The 25,196-nt window shown below is 39.5% G+C and overlaps 2 protein-coding genes and 1 long non-coding RNA gene across 4 annotated transcripts in view; 1 reads left to right on the top strand and 2 right to left on the bottom strand.

Annotated features, from left to right (window-relative positions):
• slc3a1 (solute carrier family 3 member 1) overlaps positions 1 to 7,313 on the bottom strand; it is an 8,151-nt gene extending 838 nt beyond the window's left edge. The window contains exons 1-8 of the mRNA XM_032552343.1: positions 6,250 to 7,313; positions 5,018 to 5,197; positions 4,744 to 4,889; positions 4,530 to 4,655; positions 4,265 to 4,384; positions 2,240 to 2,364; positions 1,345 to 1,546; positions 120 to 302 (exon numbers count right to left, since the gene is read on the bottom strand). Of these exons, the coding sequence (XP_032408234.1) occupies positions 120 to 302; positions 1,345 to 1,546; positions 2,240 to 2,364; positions 4,265 to 4,384; positions 4,530 to 4,655; positions 4,744 to 4,889; positions 5,018 to 5,197; positions 6,250 to 6,670 (1,503 nt within the window). The 5' untranslated portion in view covers positions 6,671 to 7,313. The remainder of the gene's footprint in view (positions 1 to 119; positions 303 to 1,344; positions 1,547 to 2,239; positions 2,365 to 4,264; positions 4,385 to 4,529; positions 4,656 to 4,743; positions 4,890 to 5,017; positions 5,198 to 6,249) is intronic.
• LOC116712545 (uncharacterized) lies at positions 297 to 15,941 on the top strand. The gene is made up of 3 exons (XR_004337560.1): positions 297 to 709; positions 11,778 to 11,787; positions 15,931 to 15,941. It is a non-coding gene; the product is annotated as an uncharacterized LOC116712545 (long non-coding RNA).
• On the bottom strand, positions 7,971 to 25,196 carry ppm1ba (protein phosphatase, Mg2+/Mn2+ dependent, 1Ba). Of its 2 annotated transcripts, XM_032552345.1 has the most exons (7): positions 24,805 to 25,196; positions 17,147 to 18,067; positions 15,421 to 15,538; positions 14,359 to 14,473; positions 13,006 to 13,063; positions 11,471 to 11,487; positions 7,971 to 10,823 (listed from the first exon to the last, which is right to left on the bottom strand). In XM_032552345.1, coding segments are annotated over exons 2-7 (1,197 nt in total). In that variant the 5' UTR covers positions 18,035 to 18,067; positions 24,805 to 25,196; the 3' UTR covers positions 7,971 to 10,822. The 2 variants fall into 2 exon arrangements, with proteins under 2 accessions (XP_032408236.1, XP_032408235.1); XM_032552344.1 differs by lacking the exon at positions 11,471 to 11,487.

Here is a 25,196-nt window from a genome sequence, read left to right as displayed (position 1 = left end):
CCATCAATAAAGCCTCCTTTACTTGAACCGTTCCTTTTTTTTTTTGTAATGCCATGAATTAAAGTCATATCTTTGTATACATTTGTTTAGTGTTTGCTCAGGGTACGGACTCTACTGACCACGTTGTATTTCCCAGCAGGGTCTTGTACTTGGCTTTGTGTGATATTAATGTTCTCCATGCCAATCTCTTCGCCGTAGTAAGTCGTTGGTGTGCCGGGGAGGGTCAGTAGCATCAGGTTGATGGCACGAACATAAATCCGACCAGCACTGGAGCCGATTCTAGGCCTGTCATGGTTTCCGACCTGGTTACAGTGGAGGTAAGAGGTGGAGAGGTGAATGAGATTGAGCTAAGTGGATCGCAGAAGACTTTACCTGATAGGTTTTTGTTAGGAAAAAAAATATCTCAAGTTAAAAAGTCTCAAGAGAGAAACTTAAAAATTGTGTACCAAAAAAAAAAAATTTATAGATGCCCCAAACTGAAATTTATGCAGATTTATTTAGATTTGACCTGCTGATACCAATTCCTAGCGTGGCCTTGTAGCACTCATGGCGGACAGCTGTTCCTCGATGGGCAGAGTAGTCATCCTGCGCTTGAAACATTGTGGGCTCAGTTCCAGCTTCCTCCCATAGCATATGTTAACGTGCCCCACAGCAAGGCATTTTACCCCAAGTTTTCTAATGATGTATCAATCTATGAATATGTGAATGTGTGAATTCAGCCTTAGTGTAAGGCACTTTCAGTTTCCATGCACCACAAATTTGAAGCAAACTTCCAGAAAACTTGCAAAACTGCAGAAACACTGAGTTCCTCTAAATCATGACTAAAACCCACCTGTTTATATCAGCCTTTGATTAGTATTAAATGGAACATTGATCAACATATATGACCAAATGTGATGCTTACTGCTCGTTTCATAATTGGTTACTCTATAATGTTTTTATGGTATGAAGCACTTTGAACTGCTTTGTTGCGTTATTTGATACAAATAAACATGACATGACTTTAAGAATGCTATATATCTGTACTCAGTTCACTCAGCATGTACAAATATTAAGAAGACTCATTTGAATACCTGGGTGAGAAAATAGATAACCCTTATTCAAACCAACTGCAGTATTGAAAATGATTTTGCTGTTTAAGATCATAAATGCTGAAAACGCCACATGTTTATGTTTGTTATCATAAACATGTGGCTCTTTCTTATCAGAAGAGAATCTGGATCTTATCTTCACTTTTTTTTTATATCTGTTTGTACAATGTTGAATAAATTACAACATACTGGAAAGGGCATCATTCGTTTTTTATTATTATTATTATTCCAGAAGAACTAAGTAAATATTTACCACCCAGTTGGGCCATTTTCCGCTGGGCATGTTGGACATCCAGAGGTCAACCAGATGTTTAGCCCACCAGCCGCTGGTGTTTTGAGGCAGGTCCAGCAGGTAAAAGTTGAAGGGGAAGTCGCTTTCTTTTACTAGCGGCGTTCCGTAGTACATCATGGTCTTATCCACCTCTTCATAGTCATAGGATTCTGTCACCATGAACCTGCAGAAGAATAAAAACCCAGCTTATGTGTGAGATTGTACACAAACTAAGCTGCCATTTCTTACTAAACTGTTCTGATACAAACATTGAAATCATTAAGTAAATATGCCTTCGGTCTTAAACCTGCTGAAAATATGCACATACTCCACCCATAGCACATTGTTTTTATGTTGGGAATCTTTTATACTTTAGAGGTAGCCATAAAGAAATCAGAAATTATCTTACAATCTAGTTTATCGGCCTACTGTGTTCTTCTGATAAGATCCAGCCTCCAGGGAATACTGTGTTTATAGAACGTCGTAGAACTTCAAGATACAATCAGAAAGTTAATTTATTTCAGTAATTTAAAAAGTGAAATCCTATAGTGATTCATTACACAAAGAGTGTGTGTTTTCAGTTTATTGTGATGTTCATGGTTTGCAGCTGATAAAAAAAAACAAAACATTCTTTTTCCTAGAAAAAGAATCTTACATAAAACCACTACAAATAATTTATTCCAAATTATTATGCTACGGCCTCCGTTTGTAATGAATGTAAGATGAGTTTCCCTTTTGGAATGAAATTATTGAAATAAACTAACCTTAATTATGAGGGAATCTATGACAATGTGCTTCTACTTCAAGGCACGGCTTTTTAATAAAACAATTTAATTGGAGGTTTATGTACAGCGCGGTAGTCTGCACGGATTCCCACCTGTATCTGCCAGGTTCTCGGCTGTAATCGTCCATCACTGCTCTGAACTCTCTCAGCATGTCGTGCAAGCCCACCTGGCTGGTGGTGTAGTCGTGATACAAGTCCCACTCTGTAGTTACTAATTCCTGAAATGCAAAAACATTAAAGGAAATTTTTAAACGAGACGGTAGAGCATTTGCAGAAAGGATTCAATCGTTTTCCAGGTCAGGGCCTGGTTGGATTTTCCAGGTATTTTTGTTTGACTACTGGAAATTAGGGAGGGCTTGTCTCTAAATCGGACTGCTTTCTCCGGCTGGTTTCAGGTTGGGCTGATGGAATGCAAGTAGAAAACAAATACAAGACTCCCACTTTGACTTGGCAAGTCAAGCAGAACTGAAGGAAAGTTTTCCTCTAGCTTTTACAGGTGAACCTTTTTTTTTTTTTCATTATTTAGAACAACTGCAAGAAAGAAGTTCACTTCTTGTTAATGGCTGATGTGTCTTACTTCTATTTCAGGCGGTACCAAGGCCCAGCGCTACATGTTTAACTGAATCAACCTGCTTCGCTCCTCAGTTTCCGTTTAAAGGCCAGTGACTAACAGCTCGTGCGTCTGGTCGCGTGGGTAACTCCAAACCACTCGGCTCGCGTCGTCACCGAACAAACGAGCCATTATGCCAACCACTAACTCACAAACACGGTGGTATTTTTACAGTTATTACCAGCCATAAACGCTTAAAGCAGAAATGATGGAGCAGTTATAAAAAGCTGCAGATAAGTTTATAGCCGTGTTTCCAATTTTACAACAGGCCATAAATTACTTTTGTTTGATAGTCTAAAGATGTAAAACTCTTAAGTGTGATCTAAAATCAAAGTCTGAGTCAGTCCCAGCATTACAGCATTAGTCCACAGTGGTCAGTAAATCCCAGTGACTTGCTAATCCTCTAAAATATGCTTCTTTTCTGCTAATCTGTTCTGTTGGGAAGGAGGGTAGGGGAAAAAAAACTGCCTCCACAAGGTTTTCTTTACTTATGTCAGAGTGTGTCATTAAGTCTTTGAATTGCAATTACAGTGTTTTCTTAAGAAAAGCGCAGGATGAACCCGACATTTAAGCCAGCGATAAAATAATAAATGGCACACGGAGTGCGGCGAGAAACGTCCCACTCAGCTGTTCCGGTCGAGCCGAGGTGTTTCTGCCCACGCCGCTGCTTTCATGCATCTCATTATCCTAATCTGGATTCTGACACGCCACTTTATGAGTCAATGAAATAAAAATCGGGATTTTATAACGGAAGGTTAAAGCGGGGATTGTTAACTGAGCTGAACTTTGAGCGGTGGGAGTTACAGCGGCAATTAAAATTTAACACGACGAGCAGAGGGGGGGGGGGGGGAATAAAAGCGGAGGATTTGTGAGAATATCCTCGCGGGAAAAGAATGAAACCGTTTTTATGCTTTGTGCTGTCGTCCGCTTGTGAAAAGGTGGACAGCATTTGGTCTACTACTCTTGACAGAATCAGTTCATTTGATGCGGGCTTTGTATGTTGTGCTTAAAAATTTTTTCCACATTTTGTCACATTCAAACCACAAACTTCTGTATATTTTCATTTGTATTTTATACACCAAGACATGCTCATCCACCTATGGGAACTCTGGAGAGGCTGCTGAGCTCAACTATAAGTTGTGTACTCCATAATTTTAGCATATAAGCGATGAAACAAAACAAAAGAACCTACTATTAAAACACAAAGCCATTAAAAGTCCAGTTTAAAGTTCATGTCAGTACAGCAAACATATGGAAGAAATGGCTCTGGACTGATAAAACCAACCACTTTTTGGCCATCAGGTCACAAAAGGTGGCTTGCCGGACAACCTTGTAGACTCAGCAAAGGTTGAGTCTACAACGCATTGTCACATCCGTATGTTTTGTGTCGGTCTGACAACATAAAATCCCGATGGGGTTTGTGCTTGTAACGTGGTCACATGTGGTCAGGTACGAAGCGCCCGAGAACTTTTGAACACGAGTATTTGATTAACAGAGGGAACGCTCACCGGCGGCTTGTCTGGATCCACCTGTGGCTCGTCTCTCAGATGTGCTGCTTCCAGCATGTGTTTGACCGCGTCCATCCGGAAGCCGTCCACGCCCTTCTCCAGCCAGAAGCTGATGAGATCCTGCAGGGAAAGAATGAAAATGCACATTTTATTATGAATTTTACACTTTTTCTTTTTACCTTCATTGGACTACCATACGGTTTGTTAAGTCGTGATGCAACAAAATGACTACATAATAAAGTTTTCTTAAGAATCAGTATCTTACGATGATCTCTTGAACGACATCGGGGTTCCTCAGGTTCAGGTCTGGCTGCTCCTTGAGGAACTGGTGGAGGTAACACTGCCCTCTGACCTCATCGTAAGTCCACGAGGAGTTTCCAAAGATACTCACCTGCGTGACAAGTGAAGGTCGTGATCAGCAGTGGAAAAATTTGAAAATGTATCCCGGCGCCGTGTGAAACAGCAGCACAAACACAAACCCAGTTGTTAGGCTTAGGGAAAGTTGGATCGCAGTCCGTCCAGACGTAGTAATCCTTGTATTGAGGATCTCTGGTCCGACTCAGGTTGAACCAGCGGTGGCGGTCACTGGTGTGATTGGGAATGAAGTCCATAATCAGCTTCAAACCTGAGGAGGAGAGGTGGGAGGGAAGACACTTTAATCAGTCATCATCAATCTGACACTAAACCAGGGAACCCCATTTCCACGTCTCTGAAAAAAAAACACACACAAAAAAAAGAACAACAAAAACACACCCTTGTTGTGCATTTCAACCAAAAGTTCTTCAAAGTCCTGCATGTTTCCGAAGAGCGGGTCGACATCCCTGAAGTCCTCCACATCGTAGCCGAAGTCTTTCATTGGAGAGCGGTAGAAAGGGCTGATCCACACCGCCTTGATGTTCAGGTCCAGGAAGTGGTCCAGCTTCTCCTTAATTCCTGCATGGGCCGACACGCAGGCAGTTACAGAAGTACTCAGATTACAAGCTGCACACATCATTGAATTCCTCTTACTGTAGTTTCATGTAATTGCAAAGAGTCAATAGTTTCTTACCTGGCCTTGACAGATACAGCATACTGAATTATTGTCGATTAAAGTAAATGGTTGCCTAAAATGATTGCGTAACAGCGCAGCATTTTACTGCTCTCTTACACAGCATTCTCATTATAGTTATAAACAGATAAAAACAATGTTTCGGTCTGAAAGCAATCCAATTATGATCGTTGAGCAAGAACTTTATAAACACAAAACAATCTTGTATTTCTGAAAAGTTAAGGCCTTCTGAAAGTTCAGAATAGTTGTGTTACGCTCTAGTTCTTGTGTATTCAGTATGAGCCTGGTCATACTGAGCCAGGCTCTGGTTCTGCTGGAGGTTTCTTCCTGTTAAAGGGGAGTTTTTCTTCTCTGTCGCTAAAGACATGCTTGGTATGAGGGATTTCTGTAAAGCCAATAACACAACGCCGGCGATTTTCTGCTGTTGCTACGTGCTCGCTGCAACTCCATAAATACTTTTTAAACTACTTTAAATAGTTAACTGAACTTACAGTACTGGGATTATTTGAAAAGTATGCGTGATTGAATTAAACGTTTCTTTGTTTTTTGCAAAGTGCTTCGAGGTGAGCTGTAGTTCCTCTAAACTCCAGAATCACCTTAACTCGCTGCATCATGTCGAAGAAAGCCATTCCCACAGCATGATTCTGCCACCGTCATGTCTCACCATACTGATAGCTTGAGAACTCCAAATAAAGCTTTTTTTATTATTATTATCTTTTTATCCTTCTGATTGATTTGCACAGCGATCCATTTGCAAATGATGCGACTTTCTTGTGGTGAGATTATATTTGGGTGTATCCGAGTCAAGCAGTACTATTTTTTATATTTTAAAAAGATTGTGAATCATGTCTTTTCTTTTATCAGTAATAATAATAACAATAATAATAATACAAATAATAATAATAAAATTACTAAAAAAAAAACAACCACACCCGACCTTTGAGGTCCCCGACTCCATCCCCGTCAGAGTCCTTGAAGGACCGGGGGTAGACCTGGTAGACCGGGGTGATGTGCCACCAGCGCAGGCACGGCGGGGACAACGCGATGATGGTGATGGTGACCGCCACCAGCGCCAGCGTGCAGCACACTATCAGCCAGAACAGGATCTCTCTGGGCACCCGGTACCGAGCCCTGGAGGAGTGCAGCAGCAGCACCTCCTTGGGCATCCCGGCGTACGGTTTGACCTGCGTGTACTCGTCCGCAGCCGCGTCCAGCTTCACCGCGGTGGCGTCGCGCCGCTCCCCGGTGCCCGAGCTGGAGGCGTCCGCCTCCGACCCGCCGTCGACTGCGTCCTTATAACCCGGGTTTCTGATGGTTTCCTCCAGCTCCATTTGACCGCTGCTCTTTTTAAAACTCATCTAGATATTTCTGTTAATTCAAGAATTTTTTTTTTTACATAAAATAACTTTGAAACTAAGTGAGAGGACGCTGTGAGAAGTTAGGAAGGTAGGAGTGGCAGATGGAGCTCAGACTGCCTCAGTGCCACCTGTGGAATGTGGGGGAACACGGTGGAAACCGGAGAGCTCATAGGACTGGTTACAGATTAGCTTTTCTTATCTTGGTGCAGAGTGGGCTGGGTGTGCTGCATGAAGGACAGTCAGCTTTGTATGTTGAGCATCGTCAGCAATTTAAAAAAGATATTACACTGAAATGTTCGTGATGCTCATGTTTTACAGCCAGATAAAAATGTTCTTCAAAACAAAGCGGACAGAAATGCCTTCCACCTGTTGCCAGCTTTCATCAATTTTTTTTTTAATGATTATGAAATTATTCTCAACTCTAGAAGGCAAAGAAACAACAGCTAATCAGCCAGAACCAGCTTTCCTGTGAGACTTGGTGGAATTTTATGAGTTTCATGTTTTGCCCCCACTGGCCCAACTCTTGCAACCACTGTTTACTTTATTACTTTAGAAGAATCTTGATGAATCGGCTCCATTTTGAGAAGAGCAAGCAAAATAATTTCTTAATACCAAGTGTCGGAGGAAAAATATACAGTCAAATGTGCCTCATTCCCAAATTATGTTTTTGTATAATTGATAGTTTAAATAATAGTAATAATAATAAAAAGATGTCCCTGTCGACACCCTACTAATGTGTCCCAATTCATACAGTTTAAATAGTAATGCAGAAGATAGAAAAACATTTGGTAATCCAAAATGACCTAAAGTATGATTTGTTATATAACTTTTAAAACAGTGTAAACATCTGGTTTCATCAGTATACACTGTAACTGATTTTTACACGGAGCTGTGATCATGAAAGTCGTTTCATTTCTAAAGAAATCTGGATGTTTATTCTCAAGTCTTTTCCAGTTCATTTCCATTGGCTTCAGGTGTTACACTGATGACTTACTAGTAATGTTGTGAAATACCCAAGATCTCCAGATCAACTTCAGTTTCCAGCATGAAATTGTAGGGTCTTGCTGAGCAGTTGTTTTCAATCCAACAATAACAATGTCATCAGTATATTATTCTAGCAAGCATGTGCAATGCACCAAACCTCAGGGTCAAAAAGTGCAATCGGTGCACAATTGAAAAAAATCTGTTACTAACGTAAACCGATGCACACCTCTTCAGGTAAATTGCTGCTTGAGTACAAAATGCAATAACTAACCACAGGAAGCTCCTGCTAACAACACGTCACATCACAAACAGCAGGTTTCACATAAATCCATCTTTTATTGGTGGTTATGTTTGTAAACTTAACAGCATAAATCAGTACAGGGGAGAAAAAAAAACCTCAAACTGGCCCTTCTTTAATCATCTCAAAGGTCAAAGTTTCTTCAAATCAGCCTTAAAGTAAAAGCCATAATGTGAACTAAAACACTTGGAATAAATAAAAGAAAAGGTCTGGATAATCTGGAAGTTACCATTGCGACTACACAAATGTTAATTATAAATGGATACAGTGGGCTGAACAAAGACATAAGCAGTCATTACTCTCCTAAAAGCCTCGTAATAGTTTACTCCTGTGTTTACATCTCCACATTCTTGACTCCCGTTCACCTGATGAACCAAGATTTCCTAAAACCGTGGCTTAACTCTCTACACAAACAGTAGCAACAAATCCGTGAAAAATATCCAGACGTCACTTAATATCCAGAAATGCCGCCGGCTCCCATGACAGTTCTCTTACTTTCAACAACTAGAATGAATAAACAGTTTAAATATATAAAAAAAAAGGAAGCAAAGAGAATGTGAAGCTGCAGTCGAAAAGAAAACGTGAGTAATGAGGAATTACATTCAGGAAAAAACAGCGTCTCTCCCTCCATTCAGTTTTTTAATTCCTCAGAGCCCAGTGTCTGATGTAGAAAGCTTTATACTGTTCAGTGTGGAAAGAAGTTTACACAATGTTAAAAACTAGGCGTAGTTTATGAATATCAACTGGAGTCTACACAGGCAATGAAATAACTGACGTAAATCCAACATAATTTGGTTTGATCAAAACCATCACCTTAAATTCCCTAAAGATTCTTCCGCTTTAACTTTTCACACATTTCCTCCCCCACAGTGACCGTGCCCACGTTATCCCCTCCCATCTGTCGTGTCCCACAATAAATCAAGCCCCCCCACCCCATTCCTCCTGGTCCAAAGTAATCATTGCAAACAACTGCAAAAGAACTAAAACATTCAAGTACCTATTTGTCATATGGCACCGAGAGTAAAGAGTACCACAGTTGCATTAACCAGCCCAGTCCCGTCCGAATACTGCCGCTGCAAAAAGAACCATTTGCTTTTAAATTGAGAAATGTACTTCTTCGCTTTTGCATCCGTTCAGAGAAATTAGCACAATGTATTTGTTTATGCACAGATTTGTTCAAAGAAAAACTAAAGCCAAGATGCTTTACTTCGATTTTGTTTCTGGAACACGTACATCCAAAGATAGCTTTAATGAAGAAAAAAAAAAAAAGAAATATATGACTCCAAGTCCACATAGGCTCCTTTACTTCAATCACCCAAAAAGAAAAACTCGCCTTCTCCCGTTATGTTTCATGTTCCTCTTTAGGTTTCATTGATCCATAAGCAACAGAATCACAACTCATTTAATCCCCTCAAAAGACAAAAAATCATCACAGAAAAATGTAAGTAAAAAAAAAAAATGACAATGTTTTCAGGTAAAACAAAAAGGCTTTTTTTTTACCCTCCAGAGAAGTTATTTAAGAGATGGATAGAAAGGCAAGCTGTAGCATGAGCAGGATCGCATGTGTGTGTGTGTGTATTTGCCCATGTGTTGTGGATAAAAAGGCAAAGAGGAGGAAGGTGAAACTGGAATGTCTTCATCTCTAAACCCTTTAATTGGAAGGCTTTTGTGTTGGAGCAACACCTGTGCACGCCTAATCTTAATGTTTCTGTTCTTTCATTGATATATCGAAGCTTAAACACACACACGCAGAAATGATCAAAAACATATTAGGCCACAATGAATACCAGGATAAGAAATGCAACCAAAGCAACAAAGAAAATGTTTATGTATATATATTTATATATATCTATATATATATAGATATATATATGAATTTTATAATATCTATCTCTATTCCTTTAAAGAAGAGCAGGCTCTAAAGCGTATGATTCTGGCGAGGTTTACCAATGCACTGCAGACTGTTTTTACCGGAGAAGACAGGAAGCAAAGAGAAGTAGCAGAAGGAGGGAAATTATAAACTGTTGCATCCATTAGCAGGCAAGAGTAGAGACAGTGAGTAGAGACGGTGAGTAGAGACGTGCAAGAAGAGTCACACTGGAGTTCATGTGTGGAGAAGCATACCCGCCCGTCTCAGGAGCCACAGCTCAAACCAAAACGGGAACACACACAAAGACACACTCTCGTGTTATAGTGTGGAGCCTCAGGTGATCCGCTGTCGGGATCCGTTTGGAGGATTTTTACCCAGAAGTCTTTGGATGTTGTTGGTGGAGTTTCATGACCGTAACATTGGAGAAAGCGCAGACAACTTCCCCGGACGGCGTAGTAGCTTATGGGGCGGTTGCGGAGTTTGTGTGGTCGAAAAACACTTTGAAAACAAACAATGCCACAACAACCACTGAAGCGTCCTCGGTCTCATACAGACGTGTGAGGGGCTGGTTTTCTGTAATGGCGGCCAGCCGGTGGAGGTGTGAGGTCCCCTCTTCTTCTCTCAGGTCTCTGCAAGGCACCATAAAGTCCCAGAGCCGTCAGAGCAGAGCTGCTCCCGTATATCTGTCAATCCACAACAAAAACAACCAACAGAAATGAAACCAAACAAAAAAAACGAACTGTGCTTTCTTGACTTTCTACTGGATTTTGTATTGTACGTGTACGTCTGTAGTGCAGTTTGCTAGTTTACAAAAAAAAGGCAATCCTAATCCATTTTGTAGTCCTCCACGTTGGGTGAGGATTATAATGATTATTCTCTCAGGTGAAAAATTAAAAGATGAGTTAGGATGCAATCTCATGTGGAATAGTGGTCCTGTGGAGTGTTTTGTATCAGGCGGTTGTACTGGACAGCTACCAGTGGCACTCCAAATCTGCTCCGCTCTGCAAGAGGACAGCCAGGAAAGGTAGAGCGGGGAAACAAACAGAAAAGAGGGAGAGATGAGAGCGAAAGAAAATACTCTGTTAATTTAACGTCACGTTAACAGGTTTCGGTTCCCGACCTGGGTTTTCGAGGGAAGGTTTTTATACCATCGGCGCAGACAAAAATAAAGTTACAACACCAACACTTCTAGCCTCAGGTTTGTAGAACATTTAATACAAAAATAAATAAATTTGCCGACATAATTCTGTAGCTTTCTGTTCTTGCGGGGGGCGTGGTACAGAGACAGATCGTTATTTGCTTGCGTGCGGCTGCTGAGACATCAAGTGAGACAGCAATGCATGCGTGTTTGTGTGCCTGTGATGCGAGAGATAGGAACAGACAGGACCAGAAACACCTCATCGCTTATCTACACACACATACACGCACACACACACTCCTTAAAGTCTAAATGGAGCTCTACATGCTGGAAAGTAGACCAGAAGGGGGACGTAGAGACTGATGGAGGCGTGACAGAGGGGAGTATGCTCTGTGGGTCACCACTATACATGCCTGTAAGAAGGGGGTGTGTGTGCGTGTGTATGCATGAGGTTTTGGAAGGAGGGCAGGGGTGGGTTGGGGTTTAACACTTATATATGTGATCACTTACCAAATGAAACAGGAGGGCTGCATTAATCAGAGGGTGAACACACAGTTAGACATGTTGTTGCTTCCCTTGCTAGCGTCTTTGTACGCGTTTTCTTGCTAAAACCAAATTAACACCTCTTGGACTTTTCCCACATTTTGCCGAAGTAGACCCGCAAAATTTGTTGCATTATACGTGGATTTTTTTGCAGTGGATCAACACAAAGTGGTGCATATTTGTAAAGTGTGTCTGTCACAAAAAAAAAACTGAAGCCCAACAAAGTCTGTGGTTGCAACTTGACGAAACATGACAAAGCTCAGAGGATGGACAGTTTTGTGTGTGTAACTAAAACGTATGTATGCACAACAGTAGAGTGGAACCAATTTTACTGTTTTAATAAAGTTCATCTTCACTTTAGAGTGCATATAAGTGTGCATCAGTAACAAACCTGTATGGAATGCCTCTGTTTTGTTTTTAGTATGTGAAAAAGGTAAAACTTTTAAGCGTAAAAAGATACAAAGCTGTCAAAGAAGGTAATTTTCCTCCTCAAGTCAATGGTTGGGTAAACATCAGCCCTAGTGAAAGCTACTGCCACACGCACACACACACACACACACACACACACAATCCCTTTTTGATGTTAATTATAATCAGATAGACACACATAGAAGAATCCACTAAACACATATCACTTGGAGTTCAAACACTCACAGCAGCATTTATCACAACCATGACAAGATGCTAGCTTAGCCTGCTAACTGTTTATCCAGAAATGTAGCTGGGATGTGTTGGAGGAGCTACAATTACAAATTTAAATTCAATCATTTGAACTAACAGTTTTTCTTAGATTTTTCCTTCTTAGGTTATAAATATTTTTTCGCCATAGTGGAAGAAATATCAAGAGTGGACAAATGTATATGTTTGAAGTTATGATTTAAAGAATGAAATTCTGCAACATTATAATCACAAAACTACATTTTCAGACAACTTCCTTGTTGTGCTGTGTTGAGACCTTCATTTAGCTTAGCTAGTTAAAAAAAAAAAAAAGTCCCACAGCTTTTAACATTTTGAAACGCTTTGCTCCGTATATGTGGGACGGTAGAGACAGTAAAACACAGAAAATAAGAGTTCAAAGAATTCTATTAATTAAGTTGGATTTTTGTGAAACAAGTAAACTAAAACTTTATTTCGTGGACTACAGACTTAAGTTCACTGTGACAGATGTTTAAAATGGAAAAAGTAAAAAAAAAAAAGGTCAAACGTATAAAGCAAACCAAGTAATGCTTTGAATTTGTCTTGGTCATTTACAGCAGCATGTGAAGAAAGAGACATCAGGGATCTCATAAGGTTTAAAGTAAAACCCAGAATACACATCATGAGCAGCAGCTTTCTGTAAACCGATGAGACTGTTGATGCCAACAGAAGGACAGCTTCCCAGTCCAGAGAAATTAATAGAGATGTTATCAAAACTGCATTACATAGCCTCAAAATGTCAGGACAGTGTTGGTAAGTGTTTTTAAATACAGGTCAGAGGCCAAAGGTTATTTATAGACACTTACGCCATCTTCCTCCTTGTAAGGATTCAGACGGTTGTATACTGCTTCGATAACACTGCGTCTGCAGGAAGAACACAAACAAGGTTGAATATGTTGAGAGTTTAACAGTTCAGGGAATTCAAAGTTAACATGGAGGGCAAGTACACACAAAGGAAAGATGGACAGAAAATACAGGCAACAGTTAAAGAGGATACATGTTGGTATCATAATAGGCAAATATTATTATAACTAATTTTGGGAGCATTAAGAGCAACATTAATAAAATCCCAGTGAAACACATACAGCTATATCAGGGTTTCCCCCAGGTGTATTATAAGCTTAGCGGGATACCAGGCTTTACTTTGCCCAACACCAGGTGAAGTGTTTTATTTTAACTTTTTTTTTTTGTGCAAGTAACGGTGACAGCAAAGATAAATTAAGCTAGGTTTATAGTTGAAGAAACTGAACTGGGCATGAGGGCTGTCCCTGCTCATATGCTATTATTTCCAAGTTATGATGCTGACTTGTGCACTTACGAATCTTTGTAACTTTTAACATTTTTAAACATAGTGGGCCGCTAGTGGACTGGCATAGTGTCCCTACCACTAGCTAAGTAGGTTTTCTGTGGGGAAACTCTGTATATATATATATATATATATATATATATATGTACGTATATATTATGTACAGTGCCTTCCAAAAATATTAATAGTCGTTGAACATTTTTATTATTAGTTTGCATTACAGTCACAAACTCATTGTTTTTTAAGTTTGTGTTTCTCTCTCTTATATCATACATAAAGTAGTGCACAATTGTGAACTATATGGAAAATGATACCTGATTTTTAAATATTCACATAAAAGGAAAAGACAATCAGAAACGTTTGGTACGCATGTTATACCAAATTCCATTTCTACTTTTAAATGATTTTTTCCTCTCAGGTTTAGATAAAATGAAACACAAATGAGAATACATCTTAAAACATGGCTTTTATTTCAATCATTACTTCCTAGAGTTTATCTGAATTCAACGTCGAAGTAAATACAAGCTGTAAAACACGACGGTAGTTTTTAGGTGGGTTAGCATTACACTGTGCTATGGATGCATTGGTGGAAAACCAAACAAAAAGAAACAACAGACTTTCTAAAAAATTACATCTTCAAAAACAGAAAATATGATTAATTGATAAAAATGATTTATTGCCGAGACCCAATTGTATCCAATCACTTGGTAAAAAGAATCCAGCTGTGTATAATTTAACATCAGCATAAATCCAGCTGCTTTCTGGAGACCTCAGTGGTTTGTTAGAGAACATCAGTGAACAAACGGCATCATGTAGACAAGAGGAACACGTCATAAAAGGTGGCAGCATTTACTTGCTAGCGAGTCCGCCCCCTGGTGGTAGAGGGGGCATCCCGCTGTCGGAGGCCAGGTTCCTCATCACGTTCACCAAATCCGGAAAAGCGTCTTCTCTGGGCCGAGACAGCATTTCTAAACAGGACAGCAGAACTGCTGTTACACAACGCTTATTACTGCCAAGATCGTCAGTAGAAAGAAAAAGAGTGAGGAGAAGGGAGTTATTGGAGGACATGAGGATGGAAACCGTACAAGTGAATTTTATTTTTTTTTAAGTGTCTGAACGAGAGGCTCGCAGCTGAGTGGCATGAAGCCAGGTCGATGTTCAGCCAGAGCATTCCTTTCAGTCTGTCCTCTCCCCTTCTACTCTCTCTCTTCCTTGTTCTCCACAAATTAGACAACAGCCTGAGTCAAACATGTATGCTCAAACTCACCTGGACCAAAAGTTTCTTCTATCAGGTAAAAGTCACCATTCGTGGCAAGTTACGTACAAGCTACCGTATTTTCAAGTGCATCTCCAGGCATTAAACTAAACATCTTTATAATTAATTCTGTGAGGCAGAGTGAGACAGGAAACAAGCTGATAAGGTCTGGTTTTATAGGAATTATCAGCTAGGAATAAAATCTTACAGGAAACGGCTACACTTTAAGCAAAATGTCTCATGAATCAGGAAGGAAAATAAGGAGGGAGGTGGGAGGGTAGAAAACAGCCTACAGAACAGAGACAGATCAGGGAATTCATCCAAATAACACGGCAAGAAAAGGAGGGGAAATGGAGAAGAAGAGAAGGGAAATGGTTCCTGAAATGAAAAAACAAGCTATAAAGTATCATTCTTTGAATATGAACAAGAAATAATTCAGTTGGAACATCCATAATAATACGATTAATATAAAAACAAATGTTTAAAATGAGATCACCTTTAGAAGAAAACAAAATGTTCCATTACTCCTGAAAGCTGTGGTCTGCAAATAAACCATTTTATAGCAAATGGTGAATAAAGTTAAAGCTTTCATCATTCTAGGTTCCCATGATGTTTTCACCTTAGATAAACAACTAGAAGAAATTAGCTCTCAGCTTTTACCTTCCACTCGAGCCTCCAGATATTTGTTGACCTCAGCTTCTCTCCTCACAGCTTCCTCGGATACTTTGGGAGCATTGGGCAAACAGACTAAAACAATACTCATGTTATCTCGACTTCCCTAGATGGATGACAGGAGGAGGGGAAACAAAACACTGAATTAATATTGAGCACATTAAGAAAAAGCCCGATAACACAGAGCACACAGCCCTTCAGGTATTACCAAAATCGTGAATTGTTAACTTGAGAGTCAGAGCTGCTTTTAGTTTGAAGAAGCTTTTATTTTAGTTTTGCTTTTCTGCTCACGCATCTGTTCTAGTCCTTTAGCAGTGTTCAGACCTGGACTTCGTTTTCCCCCTTAGAGAACTTTCTTATCATAGTACCAAATCGCTTTTACAGAGAAACATTCACCGCAGAAGGAAATAGTACAAGAAGTTAAAGGGACTTTAAGTACTTTGAGTCAATGGTCCAGAGCAAGAGAGAAGAGGTGAAGAAGTGTGAGCAAGCAGGTAGGAATGGGTGAAAAAAGGGCATCCGCAAAAATGAAAAGAATGATTAAAAGCCGAATGAGGAGGACAAGATACGCCACCTTTTCACTCAGAAAGTGGTGGCGTCAGATTCGTTCTCAAGAATTAGAACATTAATGGAAATTATCTCACCGAAACCTTAATAAATCTAAAATAATCATTTGTTGTCCAGGAGACTAATACAAGTACAAATTGCATACAACAAATACATCAGTAAATATTAAATGTGTATGCTAGGATCTTGATGGAATGTTGTATTTATATCCGAAACCAATTTTAAAGTAAGAGAGGAAGTCATTCTTGAGTTGAAACACTGAGTTACTTTAAAAGTGAAGAAATATCTGCTGCTTTTAAACATCATCTGGCAGGATTCTGGGAACCTGATGAACAAGACAGAATGACAGACGAGATATAAAGGATTTGTAAGTAAGGATTTAAGATCCTATGACGCCTCCATGATATATTTCTTGTCAAAGCTAAGAGTCTTGTGAAGTGTTATCAAGTTGCTGTCGGGATGGAACGGCTTCTTGCAAAGTAAATGTGAGCTATTATTCACAGTCTCAGATGTGAGGAAAGAGGGTTAAAGCTTGAAAGCTTTCATTCATGTCTGAGACTCTTATTTTGAAATAAGAGGAAGTAGTACCCAACTCCTACTGCCAGCTCTCTGAAATGACTGACAACATTCAGCTACAAAAATCCTGTAAATTGTGTGGCTGCTTTTTCCTGCAAGAGGAAAATAAATAACTACATTTGTATTTAACAGTTTTCTTAAATAGTGTGGACTGAAGGTCACAACACGAGATTAATGAAACCTTTACTGTTTTAGTGAATATACAAAATGAGAGATTTGCACAAAGACAACCTTATAATTGGGCACAAATATGAAAATATGTGGACCAGTCAAACTGGGTCTTTATGCTACACATAATCTTTAACAGGGTCTCATTGCCAAACCTTTACTGTATGTACACACATTTCCTTTTAGGTTTCTAGTTTGCATCCAAAAACATTCTCTAAAGCTCATCTTCTTGTGAGCCTAGTGTCATGTATCAGCTTGTATCATAATTAAAACCACATTCGTAAACAATGTGGCCACCTATAACCACTAGACTCGCATCTCTTTTGTGCATTTCTATTGATGCTCAATAGTTTAAAGACTCGCACCCCATCAAGCCCGTGCTGAAAAACAAATGTCCACGTACCTTGTGCAGGCAGGTATCCACCACTTCGTTACAGACTCTCTCCAGGTCATCACACACCTCTAGTCTAGATTTCACAAATTCACACAATTCCTCATTGGACATGACATCCCAGATGCCATCACAAGCCAGAATAATGAACTGATCTTGTTCCGGCGCCCGAACCATCACGTACACTTCCGGTTCAGGGCTAACCAGCTGCTCCGTGGGGCCCTTGCCATCCACACACTTGTAATCATAGTCCCCCAAGGCTCTCGAGACCGCCAAGGACCCGTTAACTCTCTGGATCATCACCGAGCCTCCCGCGTTCTGGATGCGCTCCCTCTCGCGGGGGTTGCAAGGCTTGTGGTCGAGCGTAGAGAAGCACACCTGCGAGTTGCGGTACAGAACGGCTCGGGAATCCCCGCAGTTAATAAAGAAAAAGTGCTCTGGCGACAGGAGAATCCCCACCGCCGTTGAGCCACTGCGGTCCATGCCGTTCCGGAGGTCGGAGAAGCTGCGCATGTGCTCGTCGATCCTCAGGAAGCCCGTGCGGATGCCGGCTTTCACGGCCCCCACAGCGGGAGGAGGAAGAGCTTGAGAGTCAGAGCTGCAACCGTCTGGTCCGACTTGCGAGCCTTGTTTGCCGCCAGTGCCTACGCTCGCAGTGATTATGTGTTCGAGAAGGTGCTTCGAGCAGTAGGTGGCGACCCTGGATCCAGCGTGGCCGTCATACACGGCGAAGAAAGACCAATCGGTCATGCCGGGAGCCTGAAGTCCCAGCACAGCCGTGTGAGCGTCCTCCATCTCCACCCGCCAGCCCTGCATGGAGCTCAACCCGTAGCGCAGTCCGTTCCCCTCGCCATGAGAGTTGTGCTTCTCCGTTTTGGGTTTGTCCAGAAACGCTCCCATGCCTCGGCCTTAGACAAACGGAGCCCCTGCTTCCTGTGGCGGAGACACAAAGAGAAGCAAGGAACATGAAATGGAATGCTAATAACTGGCCATTTTGACAAATATTTGGACATTAGTTATTGTATCCTTTATGACAAGGATGCAATCATGAGTAAAAAGACGTAAAACAACAAAGAGAACAAAGAAGTTTAGTTGAAAATATCAATTATTTTGTATACATTTTAAAAGTTCTCTTCAGATCAGATTTTTTATATTTAATCAAATCTTGACCATGGCCCAATATCTTACAAAAAATCTTGGTCGCACATATTTATCTTTAATTAAAAATAATATAATGCTGAAAGTATTTACAGATGCAACTGGAAATTATCTGGTCAACAGAATCAAACACTTTTCTGCTGGATAATATCAGAAATCCTACTTTTCTCTGGTTAGTGAACATTTATACCAGATACCAAACTCTGTAGAGCAGATGCTATTACTGAATGAAGACAACTCAAACTGGGCATTTTCAGTATCAATCAGGCATTAAAATATGAATTCAGGAAGAAAGACTGGCATGAAGTTATTTTAAAGGAAGATTTATTTTACACAACATTCAGTCAGGATAATTAAAAAAGGGAAAGAGAGACTTTCAGTAGATAGCAGGAAGACTGAACACATTACAGCAATATCAAGCTCAGTTTAGTTTAGTCACCCAAATTCAACTCCAAAGACATTTTGGAACAAGCTAAATTAGATATCAAAAATGCCCAGCAGTAAATGCAAGCTTCCCCTCATTTGTTGTCCTCAAATGGCAAAGAAATCCCCAGAAAAAGTCTCCATCAAAAAGTCTACACAGTTATTATTATTATAGGAATCAGACAACCAAAGGCATCAGACATCTGTCTGGACTTTGCTAATTTAGAATAGTTTCCCTCAGAATGAAACCAGTACAATCCCCAAAAGCAAACATTTGTCACAGAAGTAAACATATTTCAGTTTGTTTATACTTAACTATATTAAAAAGTTCTAAATTTCCTTTTTTTCCCCCCCCAATGGAACAGAATTAGTAATTATATAATCTGCATCTATGATCCCAGATGATGGCCTAAAACTCTGCACCCTTGTGCAACAAAGCCAAAAATAGCACAACGCACTTTAGTTTATACTTAAAAAGACAGAGGAGTGAGCTTAAAAGCTTCTTTGGCCAGTGGAAACTGGCAACCGAAGGCATTAAACTGTCCAAGAGGATGTTGTCTCCAGCAATAACTGCACCTGCATTAGCTAAATGTTTCATGGCAGATACTAATTCTGCATTGAGCCTATACTGATCATTTAGATAATGTGAGAGGAGAGTCTATAACTGTATTGATTGTCACAGTACTTAACTGCACCCTGGCCATTGAAATTGTCTTTTTAACATGCACGACATCAATAAATGCAACTTATAAATACACTGTAGGCCTATTTGATGATCTACTCTACTAATGTCAATTGTATAGATGGAGCTAAAAGGCTGAAGGTCATGTTTTATTGAAGATGGGTAACATCCAACTCATCTCCATTAGGAGGAAAAGTGTATTACGTTATTATTACAGCTCAAATAAAAAAAGGTCGCAGTTTTATCAGCATGCTGTGGAATCAACGGATGCACAACACTCCTGCTTAATCTACAGCAGTGTTGTGCAACAGAGATGCAATAGTTCTCTTATAAGGACAACAAGATCCACTGGCTGACCTGGATCCACATAGTAAGCCATTTAAACTGCTCTGTACAGTCATCCTCTTAACTTCAACCACAGCACAGCAAACACTTCCCACACAACAAAGTTGAACTAAATTTACACGCCCGTGTCTTTAAGAGCAACCGGAAGGTTCGTCAGATGTTTTGGGGTTTACAATCCCTGTGGCCAGTGACCAGTTCCAAGGTTTAGAAACGTTAGCCTTTCCAAAAACCCTGAAGGTTTCTGTCATTTCCAGAAGGATTGAAGTCCTTTTTATGAGTTGCCAGGGGAGAAGCCAGAGTGACCCGAGCTTTTTCTGGCTCTATGGAGTAGAGTGCAACAAGGCTTGAACCGTCCCCCACCTATTGCTATTCACAGATTGTTTTCTCCCAGATTTAGCAGTCTTGAAATATTTCTAGTTGTGAAAAATAACAGTGGTAGTGTGAAAAGGAGTGCAAGCTATTAGTTTTTTAAAATTCATTATTAACTCTGTTTGGAAAACGGTAGTTGTGTGCAGTTTGCCTGTTAGACAATCATCTATTGGTTCTACCCAAGCAGGCAGTCTAACTAGATAATACAGCATGTTGTTACTCTGAAAAGAGGAGAATGGAAAAAAGGTGCAACATTCTGACCAATAAGCCTTTTAAACTATTACTACATTTAGTTGGTGTTTATTCAATATCTTTGCCTTGGGTTCTGTGTACATAAACAATATGGACAATACTAGTATAACTGTAATAACCAATGTGTTGGGTTATGTTGGTAACAAATGGAATTAGGCCTGTCAGGATAACAAATTTTACAGGACGATAATATTGTTGGTTTAAGACCATTGTGAAGTAATGTAAAGGTAATGGCACAATAATGCAAGAATACATTCTATAAACTTTAAATTATAACAAGCATTTAACAATGGAACTGGAAGATATTTCAAATATCCAAAATTAATAAACAAAAATAACAGAAAGAAAACTAATAAAATTAATTATGAAGTCTCTGTATATAAAATTGTCCTTCAAAAAAAACAAAAACTTCCCAACTCGTGACAATCTTTTGCAGGATAGCATCTACTGTTCATCGTGAGAAAAGTTTGATACGGAAACTCTGTAGGGCAATAAAAGGTTTTAAAAAATAAAACTATAAACCATAAAAAGGCAAAGTACAAAACCGTTTATCTGCAGGGTTTTCTGATCGATTTTACTTTATTATAGAAGAAAAGTCACCTGCTAAAAGAAATACTTGAGATCAAGTTTAATGGCAACATGTTGAAGCATAACAACCACTATTTCTCAAACAGGAGACTTTGCTATTCTAATACAAAATATCATACAATCCACAGTAAAACTCTGGGAAGTGAAAACAGCACAGCGGTGGATGTTAGTCATGAGACAGAAGAACAGCACCGCAATGCTGGAGGAGAGTGTTGCATGTCTTTCACGCTCCTTTATGGGGTGCAGATGTATTCAAGGCTCGTAAAGATAATAAAACTTACCCTTTTTTAATTGAATTATGCCACAAAATTATTTTCTTTCGTTCTGTTTGAAAGGTGGCCAACGGACTGGCTCGGCAGCACCACAACCTCTGTTCTCAGACAGCTTTAACAAGTTAACTCAATTTACCCTTCAGCTGCTGATGGGCTCCACACAGGGCCAGATTATCCTGTCAAACACAGACATCTGTCTGAGAGCATCGGTAGCAAAAGATCTCTATTAACTTCTGTTTTAACTGTTTATCAACAAACTACTGATAGGGAATAGAATTATGAACGCTAAGTTTCCACATTTTGCAACCTTCCTTTAGAGCTACAAAGTTAAAAAGTTATTTTTCTAATCTGGTTTTATTCATCAGTTCTAATCCCTATGCAGTGTCATCTGGGCCACGCAGTGCGTAGTTTTGTTACACGGATGTCCCTTAATGTTTATTATAAGTGGAAATAAAAATCTAAATATCAGCACTGTGCAATATATAGATATGAAAGCAGTAATTCATGATATCTAAATAGAAATGAATCCAGGAACATATTTATAGCCCCCAGGATCAAATATAAAAATCACTCACTTTCCAGATTGTTGCACCGCAGCTGTGGAGGAAGCTTCCTTAGTTCCCATGTTGTCTTGAGAGTCACAACTTATTTAGAAAGGAACTGAAGGCATTTTAATTTAAGCGTGTCGTTCCTTAAGATAATTTTAAATATTACTTTATTTGTATATAATTATGATTTCTGCCTTTTCAGTCATGTTTCTATTTTTAAACTCTGTCTTTGTGACTTATTGCTAAAAGGTGCTACATTAATAATATTTATTTAATACTTTATTACTATACTTTATATACTAAATTTATTAAATACTTCCAAAAGTCTCAGTCAGAATCAATCCAGCCTTTTTCCTAGAGCCTCTTTTATACAGATAGAAAAGAATCTCCTTCTTAGCACTTAGTCTACATGTTTAGTGGTATACACATATAATCAAACATGACAATCTACAGTACCTCACTGTGACTTCTTAAGTGCTTCAGTATTAATAGATTTTGGTAATCTAATGGCATAACCAAAGATTTTGTAGATGTGCAAATGTTCATAAAGAGGTAAAGGTTTTTTGTTTTTTTTTATATATAGCACATTATTTAAAGGGCTACATATCTTTATAAAACCTTGTATGCCACTCTGCTGTATTTTATCCAATGATCTAAAGAAAGCTGTAGTCTTTCTTACAGCCAATGAAATATGTTAAACTGACTGGTAAAGATATTGGAAATTTAAATATCCAAGTCCTGCAACAGTAAAAGATATGTAATTATCATCCACTTAGAATAGTAGGGGAGCTGGTGCCTATCTCTAATGGCCTCTGGACAGGTTGCTAGTCCATCGAAGGGCAGCATTAAGACACATACTAATACCTAGGAGCAATTTAGAAATGCTCACTTATCCCATCTAACAATTGTTGGATTGTTAGAGAAAGCTAATAATCTAAAGAAATTGGAGTTCCCAGTAAGCACCCATGGGGAGAATGTGCAACAACTGAATCAATGAGTTTCTTGCTGCCAGTAAACAGTGCCAAGAAATGTGCTACCATGCAGCCCTCATGCATTTTATTTCTCCAAATTCAGCACTTCAACCTCCATCTCAACACTGATTGTGATCTGTGTATTCAGCTTCACTAAATAAAACGCTTGGAGAAACTAAGGATCACAGTGGAAAAAGGCAGTCATGTTTACTATAATAATAAAAATGTCTGTTTTTACAAAAAGTGTAAAATATTCTTGGGTGACTTATTATTCTGTTAGTGACTGAATGGTAAAACTTTTCAGAACATTGCCACTGAAAAATATGTCATGTGTGTGAATCAATATTACAGTTATGGTGTTATTAATATGTAATCAGCCCAGTGTTTACTTAGCCGACTTCTTAATGAAGCTGAAACAAAGTCAATACAGCCAATTCTGATATAATCCATTTCTAGACACACACATATTGCATTTAAGCCAAGAGCTTATCTTTCTGCTGATTAGGAATCCATTATATACAGCAGCTTCTCATACAGTGAAAAACTAAAATGTTTCTGGACTAGTTGGTTTAGCAGGACCAACTAGTCCAGATATTGCCACACTCCTATGGCAATATCACTACAACTGCAGTGATTACAATTGTGTTTTGTTTTGTTTTGTTTTTTTATTTTAAAAAAAAGGTCCGAGATGAAAACCCTTGGATGATCATCACTTAAGTCTTTCTAAAAGTTGTCAATTTCCAGGAACAAAAGCGGCACATCATTACAACGGCGTCTGGGGTTATGGAGTGTTACTGGACCAGACAGGAGTCTATCGGACCGTGGCTGAAGAGCAGCGAAGTAAATGTGTCTTGATATAGTAGACTGTGAGTGGTTTCTTGGCAGTAAAGAGGGCATCTGTGCTTGTATGTACCTGCTCTTTCTCGATCTACAAGCTTCCCAGCTCCAAATTTATCTTCCAGGCATCAAAAGTTAAGATCTGATCAGACTGAGGGAAAAGAGGTCACACCACATGATTAAATGGTTTTAGGAGTTAACTAAATTCCTGTGGGATAAAACGGACTAATAGATGAAAAGTGCTTGTACAATACCCAAACGCAAATTGTAAGCAGCGTTATTAGAACATGTATATAATGTAATCCATCTCTCCCTCTTGATAGGAAAACCCTCGAGCTATTTCGAGGTTTCCAGTCAACCTCGAATGTAGAGCCGCATGTGACGTAATTCAGATGACAGGCGTAGCCAAGCATAGATGGATAAATATCCCTGGAAGAGGCACAGGCTTGTTATCTGTACGGCGGTATGGGGAGATTTTAAAAAGTTATCATTATAAAACCACTGTTCAAGTAACACAGCAGCCGCACACCTCCATTGGGTGGTGTCAGCTGACTGTCAACAATAAACAATACAACATGCTAATAAATAAAATGCATGTACTAGAAAAGTCCCATTCAATTATAGGAATGGGCATATTAATACTTAATTAAACAATGGAATGATAATATACACTCCTGTGGTAAAAATTACAGCCTTTTATACTTTAATGTTGAAATATAGGTCAAAACAAAACCAACAGGAGTATATATTAGTAACTAGCTCAATGAAGGACACTTGTTGCAAACACCAAGCCTAATTTTAGATATTAATATACGTATTAAAATTAAACACATTATCTACCTTTTTATGGGGAGGAATATAACAATTATTAACTCCACCAAAAATATTTACCAATAGTTACCCCCCATATGCAATAAGAACTCCAGCAGCTCATAATTTCTGCTGATGAATGTTTTGAAAACACCTTTTGAGCCTCAAACCAAACCAAAACAGGGAACTGAGCAAGTACTTTTTTAAAAAAAGACACATAAATCCACATCTTTAATAATTCTACACAGCCTTGTTTTTAAAGTCTCTGCTTCACTAAATCTTAGGCCACTTGCAATAAAGGATAACCAGCTAGCGAACTTCACAGCTGTCAAAAGTGTTGTCTTATGTTGCATGTTAGCTGGTGATTAGCCAAGTGCCATAACATTGTTAGGCGTCAGGACGAGGCGTTACTTACGTTGTAGGAAAGGCACCGTTTCAGTCTGTCCACCTTCGGGTGCCTACGGCAGATGTGAGAAAGCCCACAGGTTTGCTGGTGATGAGTGGTGGGAAATTGCTCGGTGCTGTTAGCCACTTTCGGTTTTTGGCCCCTGCTCGTAGGCTAGCCAGCATTTCACACGAAGAATTCTCCCTTTAGCATGTCCCTGCATCGGAATAAGGCCTTTAGATACATGTTTCCTATCGTAAACACAAAGAGGGCGAATTGTTAACGCTGTCCGAGGTTGCTGGCTAAGAGAAAGGACGGCTCTACTTGAGAGAATACATTTAAGATTTTAAAAGTCAAGCTAATTTGAGGCTAAAGCTAAATGGACGAGGCAAATGACGTTCCTTTTCAGCTCCCACTTTAGG

The sequence above is a fragment of the Xiphophorus hellerii genome, chromosome 22, assembly GCF_003331165.1.
Source record: "Xiphophorus hellerii strain 12219 chromosome 22, Xiphophorus_hellerii-4.1, whole genome shotgun sequence".
NCBI lineage: Eukaryota > Metazoa > Chordata > Actinopteri > Cyprinodontiformes > Poeciliidae > Xiphophorus > Xiphophorus hellerii.
Note: the sequence above shows the minus strand (reverse complement) of the source record. Positions and strands in the feature narration are given on the sequence as shown.

Excerpts from the sequence above, each read along its gene's own strand:
- ppm1ba (XM_032552344.1), bottom strand. The coding sequence starts at position 18,034 with ATGGGAGCGTTTCTGGACAAACCCAAAACGGAGAAGCACAACTCTCAT. Across the intron at positions 13,064-14,358 it reads GGGGGCGGACTCGCTAGCAA|ACGCAGTGTTATCGAAGCAG; the intron begins GTAAATGCTGCC and ends TTCTTCCTGCAG. Across the intron at positions 10,824-13,005 it reads CTTACAAGGAGGAAGATGGC|AGCGGAGCAGATTTGGAGTG; the intron begins GTAAGTGTCTAT and ends GTCCTCTTGCAG.